Source organism: Tauraco erythrolophus, chromosome 4 (genome assembly GCF_009769465.1).
Source record: "Tauraco erythrolophus isolate bTauEry1 chromosome 4, bTauEry1.pri, whole genome shotgun sequence".
In the NCBI taxonomy this organism is placed as follows: Eukaryota; Metazoa; Chordata; class Aves; order Musophagiformes; family Musophagidae; genus Tauraco; species Tauraco erythrolophus.
This window is the reverse complement of record NC_141468.1, coordinates 24,761,108-24,780,095: the sequence shown is the minus strand read 5'-3', so window position 1 is coordinate 24,780,095 and position 18,988 is coordinate 24,761,108. Positions and strand designations below refer to the sequence as shown.

The 18,988-nt window shown below is 39.9% G+C and overlaps 1 protein-coding gene across 1 annotated transcript in view; it reads right to left on the bottom strand.

Annotated features, from left to right (window-relative positions):
- Nucleotides 1-18,988, bottom strand: part of GRM8 (glutamate metabotropic receptor 8) — a 381,588-nt gene that overhangs the window by 136,509 nt on the left and 226,091 nt on the right. The window contains exon 6 of the mRNA XM_086609724.1: nucleotides 13,324-13,524. Coding sequence (XP_086465850.1) covers nucleotides 13,324-13,524 — 201 coding nt within the window. The remainder of the gene's footprint in view (nucleotides 1-13,323; nucleotides 13,525-18,988) is intronic.

Here is an 18,988-nt window from a genome sequence, read left to right as displayed (position 1 = left end):
TAGAGTGGCTTCAGGGCCAAACAGGAAAATCAAACATTGATCCAGCTGCAGCTCAGAGTGAGCAATAACCTGTCTTCTGTGATTATATGTGTTTGCTTAGCCTTAAAGTCAAAGGAAAGTAATCTACTACTGAAGTCTTCATGTTACTATCCCATAAGATACAACATAGAGAATTGTGGATTTCTTGTTATTTTAAAGAGTTTGAAGAGTATACGTATGGCAAACCTTGAAAGAAAAGAAATTCTGAGGAAGCAGCAGAATACAGTGCATGGGTGAACTGTAGCTGCTTTGCCTACCACAAGTAAGCACAAACTCCCTCGCCTTTCCACTGAAAAACACACAGCTCCCAGGGGGAATATTCATTTAGTGAATGTCAAGGACTGTCTCTTACTATTCTGTTGTTCTGCTGCTGCAGATAAACATATGTGACAGAGAGCACGTCTGTAAACCCAGGATGTTCTGAATTCCCCAGACAGGTCAGGAAACTGCTGTGTTACTATGATGCTTTCCAAGCTCTTAGGACCTGTCTTCCTGTACAGAGCAAGAACAAGAGCTAAACTTGAAGCCACATCTAAATGACTAGATGATACTCATAATACAGATAAGCAATTGTAATTGCAAGGGGTTTTTTTTTCTGTCTGTTTGCATGCCAACTGACCTTGATTTTGCTTTAACTTATTTTTTTAGCAATTCTTTAAAGTCGTTAGGGTGACTACTTTTTTACAACTGGTTTCCAGAATGGTTGATTAACACCAGTATTCCAGACCCTCTAAAATACACAGTGAATTTTCTATTGATTACACTACAGTTGGAACTTTATAAACCTAGTATCGATAAACATAGTATTTCTGCATTTTCCTGGTTAGCTGATGGATTTTCCTTTTTTCAACTAAGTAATGAACAGATAATATTTATTACCTACTTTTCAAGAAAAATTTCAGCCAGGTGAATGATATTGTTCCATTTCAGAACGTGAAATAAAAACGGTGAACTAATTTCACAAAGTAGTTAAATACTCATAATCTCAGAGCATTCAGGTTGACTCAGTGGTTTTCAATGCTTGCAGGCACTGGCAACATCTAGACAGTAATATTCAATACTAATTTCTATCTATCTGTTGTGATATGTGCATGCTATCATACTTTTAGGACAATATCACAGATTAAAGATGAAAGATTTATAGCAATCATCTTTTAAGAACATTTTTCCTTAATTAATTAAACACTTGAATTGATCAGAATTTCTACTTATTTAATTCTAACTACATTGGTAAATTCTAATTACAAATGCATTTAGCAATTTTGAGTCATTTGTCTTAAGACAAAACGTGAGCAAATTTACAAGGAGATATGTAGATAGCATAGACCTAGAATTGCAAATGCAAAAAAGTACTGTAGGAACAAAGACAGGGCAAAACTACTGTTTAGAAAACTGCAAAATTTTGGGGGTTTGCAAGAATGAACTTAACTAGTTGCTCTCATTTCTGTGAAAATTCTTTTAATCAGGGTGCTACCTAATCAAGCTCTATTTCAAACATTGTAAGGGTGATATAAGAAACTTGAAAGATATTAATTTCATGATAGCATAACATCTAATTTTTCATTGCTCACTGAAAGAAAATAAAAGTGATTAATGGAATAATCAATCATCATTATTACATGAAAACTCTTGGTTTTGCTTAAACCTAAACTTTCTCCTTTATATTGAAACTATGGTAATATATTGATAGTTGCTTTCTCTAAACAAAGTGAGTTGGTTTTGATTTGGCTCGTTTTGTTTTCTTACCGGACAATAATAAAATATGTTTATCAAAATAAAAATTGTGTTTAAAAATCATGCCAGGTTCTTTAACCCTTTGGAGATAATAGATATACTGCTTTAATCCCAAAGGCTCACTTGTAATTCATCTTCTATAAAAAAGAAAATTTTCATCTGAATGTAAACAAAAAATAATCCAGATATTGGTGATAGATCTTTCTTTGTGTATGGTGCACAATAAAAAGAACTCCAACAATTCCATAATATTTATCCTGTACTGCGCTAAGATTTCTTGTTTCAGTGCCGGCTGGGTAGAAATTTGGAGTCATACATTTATAGCTGCTTTGATCCTGATTTCACTAGAATAAAAATAATATGAAAACTAATAGTCATTTAGTGCTACTACGACAGGATTTTGCGAGTCCATTTGCTAGATCTTCCAGGAAGAAGTGGTGGAGTTCAAGATCCCTAGGGCAGCAAGGAGGAAGCACAGTAAGCTCACAACCCTGGATTTCAGGAGAGCATCGTCAGGGATCTGCTTGGTAGACTACCATGGGATAAAGCCCCAGAGGGATGAAGAGCCCAAGAAAGCTGGTTAATATTCAAGGATCACCTCCTCCAAGCCCAGGAATGGTGCATCCCAACAAAGAGAAAGTCAGGTAAAACACCAGGAGGCCTGCATGGATGAACAAGGAGCTCCTGGACAAACACAAAGACAAAAAGAAGGCCTACAGAGGGTGGAAACAAGGACAGGTGGTCTGGGAAGAATACAGAGAAATTGTCCCAGCAAACAAGGATCAGGTTAGGAAAACTAAAGCCCTGATAGAATTAAATCTGGACAGAGACATCAAGGGCAACAAGAAAAACTTCTATAGGTCAGTGATAAAAGGAGGACTAGGGAAAATGTACGCCCTCTTCAGAAGGAATCAGGAGACGTATTTACCTGGGATATGGAGAAGGTTGAGGTATTCAGCGATTGTTTTTCCTCAGTCTTCACTGGCAGGTGCTCTAGCTGCATTACCCAAGTCACAGAAGGCAAAGGCAGGGACTGGGAGAACGAAGAATCATAACATCTTTGTTGCAGACATGGACAGTGGGATTGAGTGCATCCTCAGCAAGTTTGCAGATGACACCAAGTTGTGTGGTGTTGTGGACATGCTGGAGGGAAGGGATGCCATCCAGAGGGACCTTGACAGGCTGGAGAGGTGGGCCTGTGCCACCCTCATGAAGTTCAACAAGGCCAAGTGCAAGGTCCTGCACGTGGGTCAGGGCAATCCTAAGCACAAGTACAGGCTTGGCGGAGAATGGATTGAGAGCAGCCCTGAGGAAAAGGACTTGGGAGTGCTGGTCGATGAGAAGCTCAACATGAGCCGACAATGTGCACTGGCAGCCCAGAAAGCCAACCATATCCTGGGCTGCATCAAAAGAAGTGTGGCCAGCATGTCAAGGGAGGTGATTCTGCCCCTCTACTCTGCTCTCGTGAGACCCCACCTGGAATACTGCGTTCAGCTCTGGAGTCCCCAACACAAGAAGGACATGGAGCTGCTGGAGCGGGTCCAGAGGAGGGCCACGAAGATGATCAGAGGGCCAGAGCACCTCTGCAATGAAGACAGGCGGAGAGAGTTGTGGCTGTTCAGTCTAGAGAAGAGAAGGCTCCTGGGTGATCTTATTGCAGCCTTCCAGTACTTAAAGGGGGCCTACAGGAAAGCTGGAGAGGGACTTTTTACAAGGGCATGTAGTGATAGGACAAGGGGCAATGGCTTTAAACTGAAAGAGGGCAGATTTAGATTAGATATAAGAAAAAAAAAATTTCACTTACAGGGTGGTGAGGCAGTGGAACAGGTTGCCCAGAGAAGTTGTAAATGCCCTGATGCCCCATCCCTGGAGGGGTTCAAGGCCAGGCTGGATGAGGCTGTGGGCAACCTGGTGTAGTGGAGGGTTTCCCTGCCCATGGCAGGGGAGTTGGAACTACATGATCTTCGAGGTCCCTTCCAACCCTAACCATTGAATGATTCTATGATTCTAAGTAGAGTACCAGTCAGGCTGATAATTTGTTAATAGAGTTCTAAGTAAGAGAGAGAAGCACCATTTTCAAATCCATCTGGCTGTGTAGTTTCCTATGACTTGGCTTAAAAGAGTTTAGGCTTCCAAGTGTAACTAATGATAAAGAGTATTCTGTATTTCCTATGTGGCAAACAATTTTTTGTTATTTAATGTAAAGGTAATTATAAAAGTTAATAACCTAAAGAAATTGGCACAAATTGAAAAATGTTAATATGGGAGCCCTTCACTAATGCATTATCACTTTGAAAGTGTGCTATGCACAGAGTCCACAGAATTGTAACTAAAATCTTTACTGAAATTATTTCAGCTTTGATTATCAAATGTTCAATTTTGATTATAGACATAACAGGTGAATTGAGAGAAATAGTCCATTTAAAATAGAATGTCTCAGGAATTTGTGCATCTAATCAATTTTATTTCAGGCTTACAAGGGAGAGATTTGGCTAAGACTATGGGGAACAATATTTTGGGTCCAATCTGTTCAGTATAAAACATAACCTGCTGTGTGGCCAAAATGATTGGATACCTTAATCCTCAGGAAGAACAGCAAATGCTTCCTCTGCTAGAGTAAATTAGAGAAGCTTCTAAGATAAACTATCTTCCACGTATTTAATATTTCATACTATTAGAAATGCTTTAACCAGCCTTAGAGAAAAATCTCTCTGACTCATAGCTGCTTGCAGAGTAACGTACAGAAGTAGATGAGTTGCTATGGTGCCTAAATGCTAATGGACAGGCTCTCTCTCTGGTAGCCTTTAGAGGTATCAGCTATATGGAGACCTAGACATCTACTGCACCAGCTACCGAAACTGAGGGAAACCTATCTGCCTGGGAGAGATGAACTGCATCCCATCACTTTCCTCTTGGATGTCTTGTTTAGTTTCTTTGGATTCTCCCTGGTTTTTGCTTAAGATCACATCTGGTAACAAGGTCTAATGTCTAACTTGCTCTTGAATCCAGTACTGCTTTGACTATAGATCTGAACTTGGTTAGTTACTGCTGAATTCATCTCCCTAGAGTATGAAAACTCAATAGTTCTGTCTGATGATGTCAGCAATGTCTGTTAATTATAAATGTATTCTCTCCTCATTTTAATTCCTGCCCTACAGTATTAACTCTGCCTGATTTCACTGTCATTCCCTTTAAGATAGAGAAATGGTTATTTTTATTCTTATATGAGAATATAAGATTTCTCAAGATAATTTCCCTTACAGTGACCTCCCTGAAGAATTGCTCTTTTTTTTGAGTTTGTCACTTATTAGCCATTACCAGTTAGACCACTTTTTACATGAATGAACTATAACTGTGGCGTATTTACACTACCAAATACCCTTAATAAAATCCTTGCTGTTTTTTTTTCCCTTGGTATTCTCTCTGATATGCCTATCTCATTTGGTAAGTAAAAGTTGTAGGAGAATGAAAAAGGCTTATATTATTCTGTTACAGAGATACTAAAAAGCAATTAATTTTCCCTCATGACTGTCCTGCTGTCTTGCAGAACTGTTGTCTTACCAAATGAGTCATAGTACAAACATTCTTAATTTACTTAATAGATTTAAGAGGAGATTTTAAATTTTAACATTTAAGTTAGGAAGCTTGTCAAGGTATTCTTTTTCTCAAAACATGCAGCACACTTTCCTGTTAATAAAGGCAAGAAGGATATCTGAATAATAATTAATAATTCTGCAGAACTGCAGCCATGATGTTTCTTACACTGACTAAAAGGTAAAAAAACTACATGCATTGTGGATCCAGTTTCTTGGCACTCAGATACCTTTTCACTTGGAATGACAAGAGTTAGTTTGTACTACTCCTTACTATTGCTTGAGTTTTTCACTTGATCTTATTAGAAAACTGTACTCTAATATATCTGACTATCCTCACCTATCAGGGGATGCAAATCCATTTTCATTGGGTAATGAGAGTAAATCCTTTATCACCTTCCTTTACATATTAATTATTAAAATACCTTATGAATTAGGTCTTGTTCTTCAAAACAGAGAATTGACCTCAGTCACATTCTACATCATGAATTTTGTATGTGGAGCATGTACATTGCTCAATTAATCAGTACTTAAGATCTGTACATAAGCAGGAGCACAGCTATAAATTGCACTTACTTTTAGGTTCTGCCTTCTAATTTCACACCCAGCATTTTCATAATCTCTGATTTTAATTGCATGGATTCGTGAGGTACCTAAGAATCACAGCAACTCCAGGCTTTGCCTGCTGCGCATGCTTACATTATAATCACACATTACTTAAACCCATTAAGAGTGATTCAGACCACTGTGCAATTTTAGTTTCTTGTAGAGCCACCGGGATTAATTCCATTAAAATAATTAGCATGCCAAAGAAGAATTTATTTGAAATCATTCCCTGCACATCCCCAATAATAAATTAACCAAGGTAACAACTCCTTTCTTAATTTAACATGAACATATGGGAAACTAGACATCAGGATTCTTTATCACAAACGGTCTGCCATAGCCCCAGTGCATTGACAAGCCAAGTTAGACATCTCTGAAACTATGACAAAAGTACATGAAAAGAATGAACAATTTTGCATTTTAGGATTTTATAAATTCAGGTCTATGTTAGTTTAAGCTTTAGCCATGTTTTCAAACATTACTCCGTACCATCAAGATTTAAAAAAAAAAAAAAAATCCAAGGAATCATGTCAGGTGATTAACTAATGACAGAACAAACATCACAGACCTTCATAAAACTTTGGCCACAAAGAATGATTAAGGGACTGGAGCATCTGCCTTATGAGGAAAGGCAGCTGGGTCTCTTTAGCTTGGAGAAGAGGAGACTGAGGGGGGACCTCATTAATGTTTATAAATATGGAAAGGGTGACTGTCATGAGGATGGAGCCAGGCTCTTCTCAGTGGCATCCAATGATAGGACAAGCGGAAATGGATATAAGCTGGAATATAGGAGGTTCCGCTTAAACATGAGGAAGAAATTCTTCCCAGTAAGGGTACCAGAACACTGGAACAGGCTGCCCAGAGAGGTTGCGGAGTCTCCTTCTCTGGAGATGTTCAAAACCCGCCTGGATGCGTTCTTGTGTGATCTGATCTAGGTGGTCCTGCTCCAGCAGGGGGATTGGACTAGATGATCCTTTGAGGTCCCTTCCAATCCCTAACATTCTGTGATTCTGTGATTCTGTGAAAACTGCAGGAGACATTCCCCCTTCCACTCCCACTTCTGTAGCTGAAAGCAGTGTCTTTGTTTCTTCAGCAGAGCACAGATTAGTGAAACTACAATTGCTGCCATAGTGAATCCTAGCAAGGTCAGCAAAGTCCAGCCGTTCCCAACTCCTTGTTAATCTTGTTTGTTCCTATCTGATCTACTCATCTGCTATTATCTCCCATTATACTTAGATAGTTTTTAACCCTATCAGAACATGGTAACAATGGCATCCTGTGATACTAAGTGTTTCTGACAGTACAAACCCCTAAATTATGAACTGACAATAAGAACTCATAACTTAAAAAATCACAGCTGTGCCCAACTTCAACTATTTCATTTTTTTTTTTTTCTCTATTGGTAGTTGTAGATTCAAGAGTTGGATTTTTAAAAATCTGAGTTAGGAGCATAGCTCTAGTGCATTTTATGTAAGACATTTAGTTCTATTGTGCTTAATGCCTTAAAAAATGTCAAAACTTATCAGCCTCAAAGGGCACCATTTTAAAGCTTCTGTTTTAATGAAATTATGATTCGAGAATGCAAATTTTACACTTGGTGAAAGAATAGAGAGGTGTCAGCTTTCTTCAAGAAAACATTTAAAAGTCTGAGCTGAATATTAAGTCAGAAGAGTTTTGCACAGATTGATACCTTAGCAACTTCGAAAGATAGCAGGAGAAGATAAATTTTGTAAACAGCTGATTCTACAATAATGATTCTGTGGAGGGTTCCATGAGAAACCTCATTCATTTTTTTAAAAAAAACTATCCTCTATAGATACTGAGAGGGATATAGAATAACAGCATGGCTGAAGTGGGAAGGGACCTCTGGAGATCACCTAGTCCAAACTCTCTGCTTAAACAGGCTCAGCTTGAGCAAGGTGCACATGTCCAGCCAGGTTTTTAATATCTCCAAGAATGGAGACTCCACAACCTTTCCAGGCAACCTGTTCCAGTGTTATTGTAGATTTGTCACAAAATCCCAGCAAGGAAGATAGTTGCTTTACTTTATCCCAGAGAAGACCAGAAAAATGCTGTACGGCCAGACTCAGAACTTGTTTCCTGAGTCTCCTCTTTACGAGGAGAGAGAAGTGATGTTGCAGAGGCCTTTGGCAGAAGCAGACAACATTTATCTAAGCACTGATGGCAGAGGGGAGTCAGTGCTTCCACCTATTCTCTGCTCCCTTCTCTCTTCTCCCAGCTCACCTAAAAAGACATCAAAGTAGCAAGTATCTCTGTTCACCCACAGAATAAGTAGCCCATCAAAGCGAATACGATGTCTGTTTGCATTTATGAGAGTACAGGTCAAGTTCTGCCCTTATCTTTAAGATAAGTGAAAGACTCATATTGTAATATCTGTAAATACACTGTGTTATAGTGTGTTCCTCAATATTTATCTCTGGAGCTACTACAATGTGCTAATGTAAATATAAATACAAATATATGACAAAAGGTAGGCAAAAACTAGCTACCCTATACTAGCTATAAATATCTATATAGAGAGTGAAGCTTCTTCTACATGAAGTGCTTTATGTGCAATATAACCAACAATATTTATATTTGGAATTTAACTATATATTTTTTTCTTCACTGTTGTAGTGGAACAACTGGGGAGAGCGACACTGATCAGACTTACCACTTTGCGTTTTATTCCCACCCAAGAAACAACACTGTATCCATGCTGTCATCCTTTTTTTGCTTTGTCCATAATGAAATACAAAGATAAATCTTATTCTTAAAAACAAAACCAAAACAAAATAAAATCACCTTTGAAACATCTCCATTCACCACAAATGCATGTTCAAGTCCTGTTTGTGTTAAATAATGAGCACTTATGTCAAATTCAGCAGAGCACTACTCATAAAACACTCAGCACATGCCAGGATAAAAACTCTTAGAAAACATCTGCTTATTTTGTAGACAGAATGATGAACTTAAATAGAATGAGAACACTAGAGCAATGTGATGGGAGATAATATCGAATTATGCCACAATTACACTATTGTGCTTATCACTGTTTATAAACCTAATTAACAGAAAAACCATTCGCTTTATGTAACTTTAATATGAAACACCAGTTTCACATAAGTATCTCTTTTTTTTTTTGATAGAAAAACTGGTAGGGAAAATCTTCAAAAGTGGCACCTTTATTAAAATAAGAACATCATAAAGTGACAACATTCACTTTTTGCCTGGGAAAAACAAAGATAAGTAGGAGCGTGAAACTTCTGAAAGCTCTAAGTATTCTTTGATCATAGCAGCAATAGGCTGTACCAGTTACATGTTAGAGGTTTATTTTCCTGTGAAATTATTTATTAATTAGTTAATTATTAAACTGCCCATTATCAATGAAAACCAATTGGTTTTAGACGCCATACTTTGCTAGTTGTCCTAAGAAAAACATAGGCAACAGTAAAACAGGAGACTACACTCAGCAGTAACTCAAATCTTCTGTACAAATAAATTTATTTATTCCTATTACAAATGAAGGAGTTCTTTTCTCTTCAAAATCATGCTGAACTGTGAGATTTTCTGAATTTAGCATTCTGAATTTAGTAGAAGAATATCTAAGCAGAGACAAATGTCGTATCAATTCCATCAGTACATTGTGCGCTGGCGGTTATGATCACCCTTCAGTCATGAAGGTGTCATGGAATATTACACAGATGAATCCTTCAGGGCAACAAATCTTCATAATTTGTAAATGAAAGTAAACTGAGTAAACAAAAATAAACGTATTTCAAAGTGATTACTTTCAGTCAAAGCAAAACAATTACTCCAATAAAGAGAAATATGTATGTTTTCTTCCCATTGCAAATACCTTCCATAAGGCAGGCAGCTGTCCTTCATATACAGGTCATACTTTGTGAGGTGAAACCCACTAAGTGAAAGTGATAGCATAGTAATTGGTCTTGCACCCAATCACTACTACCCTGCTTAAGAAGGATATAATGAATTAAGAGAGATGAGAAGTTTGTTTAATATGCATAAGGGTAGAATTGTGTGGGGAAACTGATACTGAATAAAAAGAAAAACTACCTGTCTCAAAAATGTCAGTTACTTCTTGATATTAGAAATTATTATCATCTTGAATAGAAGAGGCTTAATTCTAAAACACAGGAAAAGTTGTATAAGCATAAGGAAAAACTTTTTTACTGTGAAGATGACCAAATATTGGAATTGATTGCTCAATTGCTCAGAGAAAACTGTGGAGGATTTTCCATCCTTGTAAATATTTAAGATCTGGCTGGACATGGTCCAAAATAACCTGATTTGGCTGATCCTGATCTGAGCAGTGGGCTGGAATAGGTGATCTCCAGAGGTCCCTGCCAACTTCAGCAATGCTGTGATCCTGTGATCGTTAGGACAGAAAAATGCTACCTTGAATGGCTGTGAAAACCAGTTTACCTTGCATGTATCAGTTCACTTTTAATATCCTACATTATTAATGATTGAACCTAGGATGCACATCAAAATCGACACACAGCACTACTGTCAACTCTCAGCACAGAAGGTCTAGTGATCTATGTAAATATTCACCTCTGTAAATCAAGCCAGACACAGCAGCAGTGCTGTCCTGAGGAATAGGAATTTAAAATTAATAGGAAAAGGCAAAGGGTTAAAGACTGTCCTCTGCTTATGCATCCCAATGCATGACCAAAAAAAAAGAAAAATTTGGATATATAACACACTCAAAAAATTGGTACACCAGTACATAACATGAACTAGCCTGGTACAGGGAACAGCTAATATATGCCATGGGACAGAAAGTCAACCTCACAGAAGTGTTTCTTTTTTTTTATCTTTTTTCTTTCTTCCTCTCTTTCAGTAAATCACTAGTCAAAAACAGATATTTTTTCATTAGTGTCCAGAATGCTTTATGCTACTCTTTCATCTCCCCTTGTTGCAATACTCAGAGTCAGCCAGAGAAATCATGACAGGTATTGATGAAATACAACAATCTAGGGAGAGAAAGGTTTCATATAAAATGCACAGCTTATCCTTTTATGCTAAACTTTCATGCTCACCAAATGAAAACAGATCACTTTCTTTGTGCTTTAGCAACACAGACCCAGAAGAATATCTACTAGAAACATAGATAATTATCACTGTAAACCTTACAATATGCTGTCTACCTTTGTCATCATAACATCTCCCATTTGCAAGCAACATATTTTGCTCCAGGTTTTCTTTAAAATCACTAAAGAATCATTTAAACTCCTTCTGTCTTTTTATTCCTGGAGACAGGGATTCCCTTTTCATGAAAATTGCATAGGAACAAAAAAGGTTTAGAAGAGGAAAAAAAACATGAACTACAGGCAACATTCATATCAACTAGAGTCTGGTATATTACCTAAAGCAAAAAAGCTTCCACTCAGAAGCTAAATTCAAAATGACCTTGTGCTTTTTTAAAACAGGCTGGCAGCTGAGGTCATTGGAATAAATTGTGATAGACAGTGCTTCTCTCTGTATAGTTAGAAGGCATGTCTAGTATGTGTTATTACCACCAAGCAAGGGAAAAAAAAAAAAACAACAAAACACAGTAAAGAACATTGTTCCATTTCTTTGCAAAATGATGATAAATACAGTCTCCAATAATTATTACTTTCATAAAATAATGTAAGTTTTCAGGAACTTTATTTCACAATCAAGTATATTCTACCTTTTTCAGTTCTACATCCTTGTTTTTATTGGCCTCTACTGTTTACAGCAGAAGCATCTATATTGGGACCAGCGCTGTTTAACATCTTTGTTGGTGACATGGACAGTGGGATCGAGTGCACCCTCAGCAAGTTTGCAGATGACACCAAGCTGTGTGGTGCTGGGGACATGCTGGAGGGAAGAGATGCCATCCAGAGGGACCTTGACAGGCTGGAGAGATGGGCCTGTGCCACCCTCATGAAGTTCAACAAGGCCAAGTGCAAAGTCATTCACATGGGTCGGGGCAACCCCTCGTACCAATTTAGGTTGGGGGATGAGAAGATCGAGAGCAGCCCTGAGGAAAAGGACATAGGGGTGTTGGCTGATGATAAGCTCAGCATAAGCCAGTAATGTGCACTTGCAGCCCAAAAAGCCAACCATATCCTGGGCGACATCAAAAGAGGTGTGGCCAGCAGGTCAAGGGAGGTGATTCTGCCCCTCTACTCTGCTCTCGTGAGACTCCATCTGGAGTACTGTCTTCAGCTCACACAACCCAAGAAGGACATGGAGCTGTTGAAGTGGGTCCAGAGGAGGGCCATGAAGATGATCAGAGGGCCAGAGCACCTCTCCTATGAAGACAGGCTGAGAGAGTTGGGGCTGTTCAGTCTGGAGAAGAGAAGGCTCCGGGGTGATCCTATTGCAGCCTTCCAGTACTTAAAGGGGGCCTACAGGAAAGCTGGAGAGGGACTTTTTACAAGGGCATGTAGTGATAGGACAAGGGGCAATGGATTTAAACTGAAAGAGGGGAGATTTACATTGGATATAAGGAAGAAATTTTTCACTCAGAGGGTGGTGAGGCACTGGAACAGGTTGCCCTGAGAAGCTGTGACTGCCTCATCCCAGGAGGTGTTCAAGGCCAGGCTGGATGAGACTTTGGGCAACCTGGTGTCGTGGAGGGTTTCCCTGCCCATGGCAGGAGGGTTGGAACTAGATGATCTTTAAGGTCCCTTCCAACTCAAACCATTCTATGATTCTATGATTCTATGATCTGTAACTACATTTCCCCAGCAGGCAGATCCCAGCTGCACAGAGTGTTGTGTCGTTTAAATATATATATTGCAGTTGTTTTAAAGCTCACTAAATCACTGAGTCAAAAATAAGGAAATGGAAAAGAATCCAGAACTGCTAGTGACTGTTTTAAATGTGATTTAAATATGCAAATTGAAAGGAAACTCCTCAGTATTCACCTGTGTAAGAAAATAGTTAACAGTAATTTCAGAAGACAGCAATTTTCAAAAGGGTATTTTTTTAACATTTATTCTCTTGCAAACACATAAGCAACCTCTGTCAAAAGATTTTAATCTGTCAATAGGACTGCATGAATCTTCAACTTGTTTCTACAAACACAGCTTTTCACTGGAATATTTTGACCGACAGATTCTTATTTTTAACATCTGCCTCTTTTGGGAGCAGCTTAATGTTAAGACGAAAAATACACTTGGGGTTTCAAAGCAGGTGGAAAAACTCACAGTTCTGATTAAATGAGAACTGCTTCTAATCCTGTTTTCCACTGTGCCTTAAAGCATCCTAGATAAAGAAGAAAACACATCTTGTCACTTCTGAAACATTTAAAGAAGAAAAAGGGGAGGAAAAAAGAGTACATATAACTTACCATTAAAGTTTACTGCTCGGATATAACCAAGTAGTTCTTTACCATCAATTGTGCTCATCCTCGGGCATAGACCAATATATCCAGGACAGAGATCTTTATGCATGTTGTGTAGTGCATAGGCCATGGAATATACAGCATCGATTACAAACTGAACTTTTCCTTCTTGCTCATAGGCTGAATCTCTTGCAATTCTTTCTAAGCCTAAGGAAAAAAAGAGAAAGAGTTTACTTCTATTTGTGTGTGTGTACGTGCATGAGTATTTGTGTGCAAAAGTTCACAGTAGAACATAAATAATTACAGTCAGATTGATAGGTAAAGTTAGGACTCATCTATCTGTCACCTAAATAAATAAGACAAGGGAAAATATGGCCATCTGGTTTTGCCTCTAATCATTGTACGCTGTGCCAGGTATATAAACAGTATGTTGAGTTCTGGGCTGGGAAAGAGGACAGAATATTTCATTACGAGAAAAAGAAATATTGTTATATGTATTTCTGCAATCCAGTAGAAAAATTCTCTTTCCAGCTTATTGACTTTCATTCAACAGCTGTTTATTGTTATTTATAGGATACTTCTTCAGCAGCCTGCCATTCTGTTTTAGATAAATTTAAGGCTACCTTGATTTTTATCCCTGTCTATTGTTTGATAAACATTATTTAAACATGTCTGGAAAAAAAGCCGAATGCTTGCCAAGTGATGTGGCCATCTGTCTCCATATTGAAAAGCGGTTATTCTAAGACTTTTTTCTCGTATTTACCAGTGAATTGTGTTTCACATTGAGAATCATGTACTGTCTACAGGGACATTTTTCCTTCAGAGGGAATACAGAGCAAATCAATACATTATGATATTTTGATTCTGTGGGAATCGCCCACATTAATCATCTATGTCCTAAGCCAGAGAATCTTTTACATTCATAGGTGACAGTACTAAATTGAAAAGTTAAAAAATAAAGTTCAGAAAAATTATACTTTAAGTAGACAATCAACATGAAATCTCATGTCCTGTATAGGAATTCAGCCACTGATTTCAAAGGCTCAAAACCTTCATCTACTAGGGCAAAGAAAGCTCTGCAGAACTTTACAAGAAATCTGCTCTGCTGAAATCTAAAATCAAGTTCACGTTTACCCAGTGAACACAAGGTTAAATAGCTAAATTATCTACCAGATTAACAACTCATTCAGGTTGAAAATAATCTATTCACAATATTTAAGACTATTTAGAGATGATCCAAAATTTTATGCACCTTTTTTTTATTTTAACATTGCATATCTTAGTTTTTGTTTCTTTTTTTACCTCTAAACATGGGCTTTTATCAGTTCAATATATCAATTTTGTTGCATCCAAGTTTTTAAAAGGGTATTGTTTATGTCTGAAAATATACTGTATTCAATATCTTTCTTTAAACAAAGTATTCAAGTCCATATGACATGAGAAAAAAACATAGAGTCTACTCAGAAGCGTTTTTTCTGTTTGCCTGCTGCACTTCAGTGCCACTGTCTCACATTACAACAATAACATATGAACCAATTTGTAATCTGACAATCAGTAGTGTTTTGTGCTTTAAACATCCCTGAGCACTGGGAGCAATAGACGACTTTGAAAAATCCTGATATACCTTTATTTCTCCTCAGGGATTATTAAAAAAAAAAATAATACTCACTACCTCTTGAAAAGGTATTAACCATTTGGAGAAGAAGGCATACGATTCATTTTTGTGATTTGTTACAAGTAACTTTATAGACATTTTTCAAGACTTGCTATCTAATGATTGGCAAATAATTAGTAAATAGTGTGACTCTACTGCAAATAAACAAGCAGAAAATCTTTTCTTTGCACATGCTGAAAATTATGCAATTAGTTGCAATGCATTGCCCAGACATAAAAGAAGATACAAAGGATGGAAGAGATGTGGCTTAATTAGATTGCAATTTTATTAACTTATTTCACTTGGGAACTAGCTTCCAAGAGTAAGTGATGGTTCAGGATCCCGACCTTAATTTTTCCTGCCTTGTTAAGGACTGCTGGACAAACAGTGAAAGACAGGGTTTACAGCAGTCAATAACCTGTATGTCTTCCCACGAGCTTCCTCATCCTCTAAACAGGATGGTCAGGACAGGAGGAGCTTGAAGGAGATATCTGTTTTAATTGACAAGCCAAATATAATTCCCCTCAAATATCAGATAAATGGATGTGTACGTTGAAGGGTGGGGGGTTGGTGAAAGACAGAGGGAATCATTTTCTACAATAAGTGCTAAGTTTATTAGCTAATGCTAATAAACAGTTATGCAAGTACATTCTACTAAGTGGTACGGATTTTTAAAGGGGAAAAAAAAATAGTATTATGCTCCCCTATGTTATACTGTAGCTTTAACACACATACGACCTTATTGGCATCACGGAGACGTGGTGGGACGACTCCTATGACTGGAGTGTCAACATGGAGGGGTATAAGCTTTTTAGAAAGGACAGGAAGGGGAGACGAGGAGGGGGTGTTGCTCTCTACGTCAGCAACCGGCTGGAGTGCGTGGAGCTTCACCTGGGGTCGGAGGAGGAGCTGACAGAGAGCTTATGGGTCAAGATTAGAGGACGGGGACGGATAGGGGATGTTACGGTAGGGGTCTGTTACAGGTCACCTGGCCAGGAGGACAGAGCAGATGAGGCGCTTTATAGCCAGATAGGAGCAGCCTCGCGGTCACAAGCCCTGGTCCTCATGGGGGACTTCAACCACCCTGACATCTGTTGGAGAGACAATACGGCAGAGCACGGGCAGTCCAGGAGGTTCCTGGAATGCGTGGATGACAACTTCCTCCTGCAGATGATAGAGGAGCCGACAAGGAGGGGTGCCATGCTTGACCTTGTGCTCACCAACAGGGAGGGACTGGTGGGCGATGTGAAACTTAAGGATAGCCTTGGCTGCAGTGACCACGACACCGTGGAGTTCAAGATCCATGGGGCAGCAAGGAAACCATTCAGCAAGCTCTGTGCCCTAGACTTCAAGAAGGCGGACTTCGGCCTCTTGAAGCACCTGATGGGCAAAGTGCCGTGGGAGGCGGCCCCGGAGGGACAAGGGGCCCAGGAAAGTTGGTCCACATTCAAGGAGCACCTTCTCCAAGCTCAGCAGAGGTGCATCCCGACGAAGAACAAGTCGGGCAAAAAGACCAGGAGGCCGGCGTGGATGAGCAAGGAGCTCCTGGACCAACTGAAAATGAAGAGGTTAGCCTACAGAGGGTGGAAGCGGAGACAGATAGCCTGGGAGGAATACAGAGAAGCTGTAAGAGTGACCAGGGATCAAGTGAGGAAGGCTAAAGCCCTGAAGGAATTGAATTTGGCAAGGGATATAAAAAGCAACAAGAAATGCTTCTATAGGTATGTAGGGGACAAAAGGAAGTCCAAAGAGAATGTAGGCCCCCTCCGGAAGGATACTGGTGCTCTGGTTACCCGGGACATAGAGAAGGCTGAGGTACTCAATGAATTTTTTGCCTCAGTCTTCAATGGTAAAGCCTCTTGTCTTACCACCCAAGCTGTGGAAAGAACTAGCAGGGACTGTGAGGATGAACCACCGCCCACTGTACTTGAAGACCAGGTTCGAGAACATCTGAGGAACTTGAAGGTGCACAAGTCCATGGGACCTGATGAGATCCATCCACGGGTCCTGAAGGAACTGGCGGATGAAGTTGCCAAGCCACTGGCTATTGTATTCGAGAAGTCGTGGCAGTCTGGCGAGGTCCCCGATGACTGGAAGAGAGGGAACATAACCCCCATTTTTAAAAAGGGGAACAAGGAGGACCCGGGCAACTACAGACCGGTCAGCCTCACCTCTGTGCCTGGCAAGGTCATGGAGCAGATTCTCCTGGGAACCATGCTAAGGCACATGGAGAGCAAGGAGGTGGTGGGTGACAGCCAACATGGCTTCACCAAAGGCAGATCGTGCCTGACCAACTTGGTGGCCTTTTACGATGGGGTGACAGCATCGGTGGACAAGGGTCGACCAATGGATGTCATCTACCTGGACTTGTGCAAAGCTTTTGACACTGTCCCGCACGACATTCTTCTCTCTAAATTAGAGAGTCATGGGTTTGATGGAAGGACCACTCGGTGGATAAGGAATTGGCTCAATGGCCGCACTCAGAGAGTAGTGGTCAACGGCTCAGTGTCCAAGTGGAGACCGGTCACAAGTGGCGTCCCTCAGGGGTCCGTGTTGGGCCCGGCCCTCTTCAACATCTTTGTCGGTGACGTGGACAGTGGCATGGAGTGCACCCTCAGCAAGTTCGCCGATGACACCAAGCTGTGTGGTGCCGTCGACACGCTGGAAGGGAGGGATGCCATCCAGAGGGACCTTGACAGGCTGGAGAGGTGGGCCCGTACCAACCTCATGAAGTTTAACCAGGCCAAATGCAAGGTCCTACATCTGGGTCGTGGCAATCCCAGGCATAAATACAGACTGGGTGGTGATTGGATCGAGAGCAGCCCTGAGGAGAAGGACTTGGGAGTACTGGTGGACGAGAAGCTCAATATGAGCCGGCAATGTGCTCTTGCGGCCCAGAAGGCCAACCGCGTCCTGGGCTGCATCAAGAGGAGCGTGGCCAGCAGGTCGAGGGAGGTGATTCTCCCCCTCTACTCTGCCCTCGTGAGACCTCACTTGGAGTACTGCGTCCAGTTCTGGAGTCCCCAACATAAGAAGGACATGGACCAGTTGGAGAGGGTCCAGAGGAGGGCCACGAAGATGATAAGAGGGCTGGAGCACCTTTCCTATGAGGACAGGCTGAAAGAGTTGGGGCTGTTCAGCCTGGAGAAGAGGAGGCTCCGGGGTGACCTTATAGCGGTCTTCCAGTACCTCAAGGGGGCCTACAGGAAAGATGGGGAGAGGCTGTTCAGGAGGGCCAGTTATGATAGGACAAGGAGTAATGGTTTTAAAATAGAGGGAGGTAGGTTCAGGTTGGATATTAGGAAAAAATTTTTTACCATGAGAGTGGTAGAACACTGGAACAGGTTGCCCAGAGAGGTGGTGGATGCTCCATCCCTGGAGACGTTCAAGGCCCGGTTGGACAAGGCCCTGAGCAACCTGATCTAGTTGGAGATATCCCTGTTCCTTGCAGGGGGGTTGGACTAGATGACCTTTGAAGGTCCCTTCCAGCCCTAACCATTCTATGATTCTATGATTCTATGATTCTATGATTCTATAAGATTTGCAAAAATTTCTTCCACAGTATAATATTTTACCTTACTCTTTATTGATATGTGATCATAAACTAATTTATCACAGAAATTACCAAAAAAAAAAAATATTAGGACTGTATAGGTTTCCTCACATACACAGGAGTGATGAACATCACAGAATTACCAGTTTTAAACCTGTCAAACCCAGAATGCAATAGACAAGAAAAGTCTCTGTGCTTCGCATAACTAAAAAACCCAACAAATTGGATTATGTGCTCTTTCATTTTGAGGTTTCTCTTAATCTTCCCTTTCTAGAATTCTCAAACATCTAAAACAATACTTTAGAAAGATGACAGGAACTCATCAACTTAAATTACATTACACTGCCCTAAATAAATGTTAATGTATAGCAGTAAAATTATGCATATTGTTTAAGCCATAAATATGGTCAGCCACTACAGAGATAATACCACACATTTGGAAGACATGATTATAATTTTTCTTC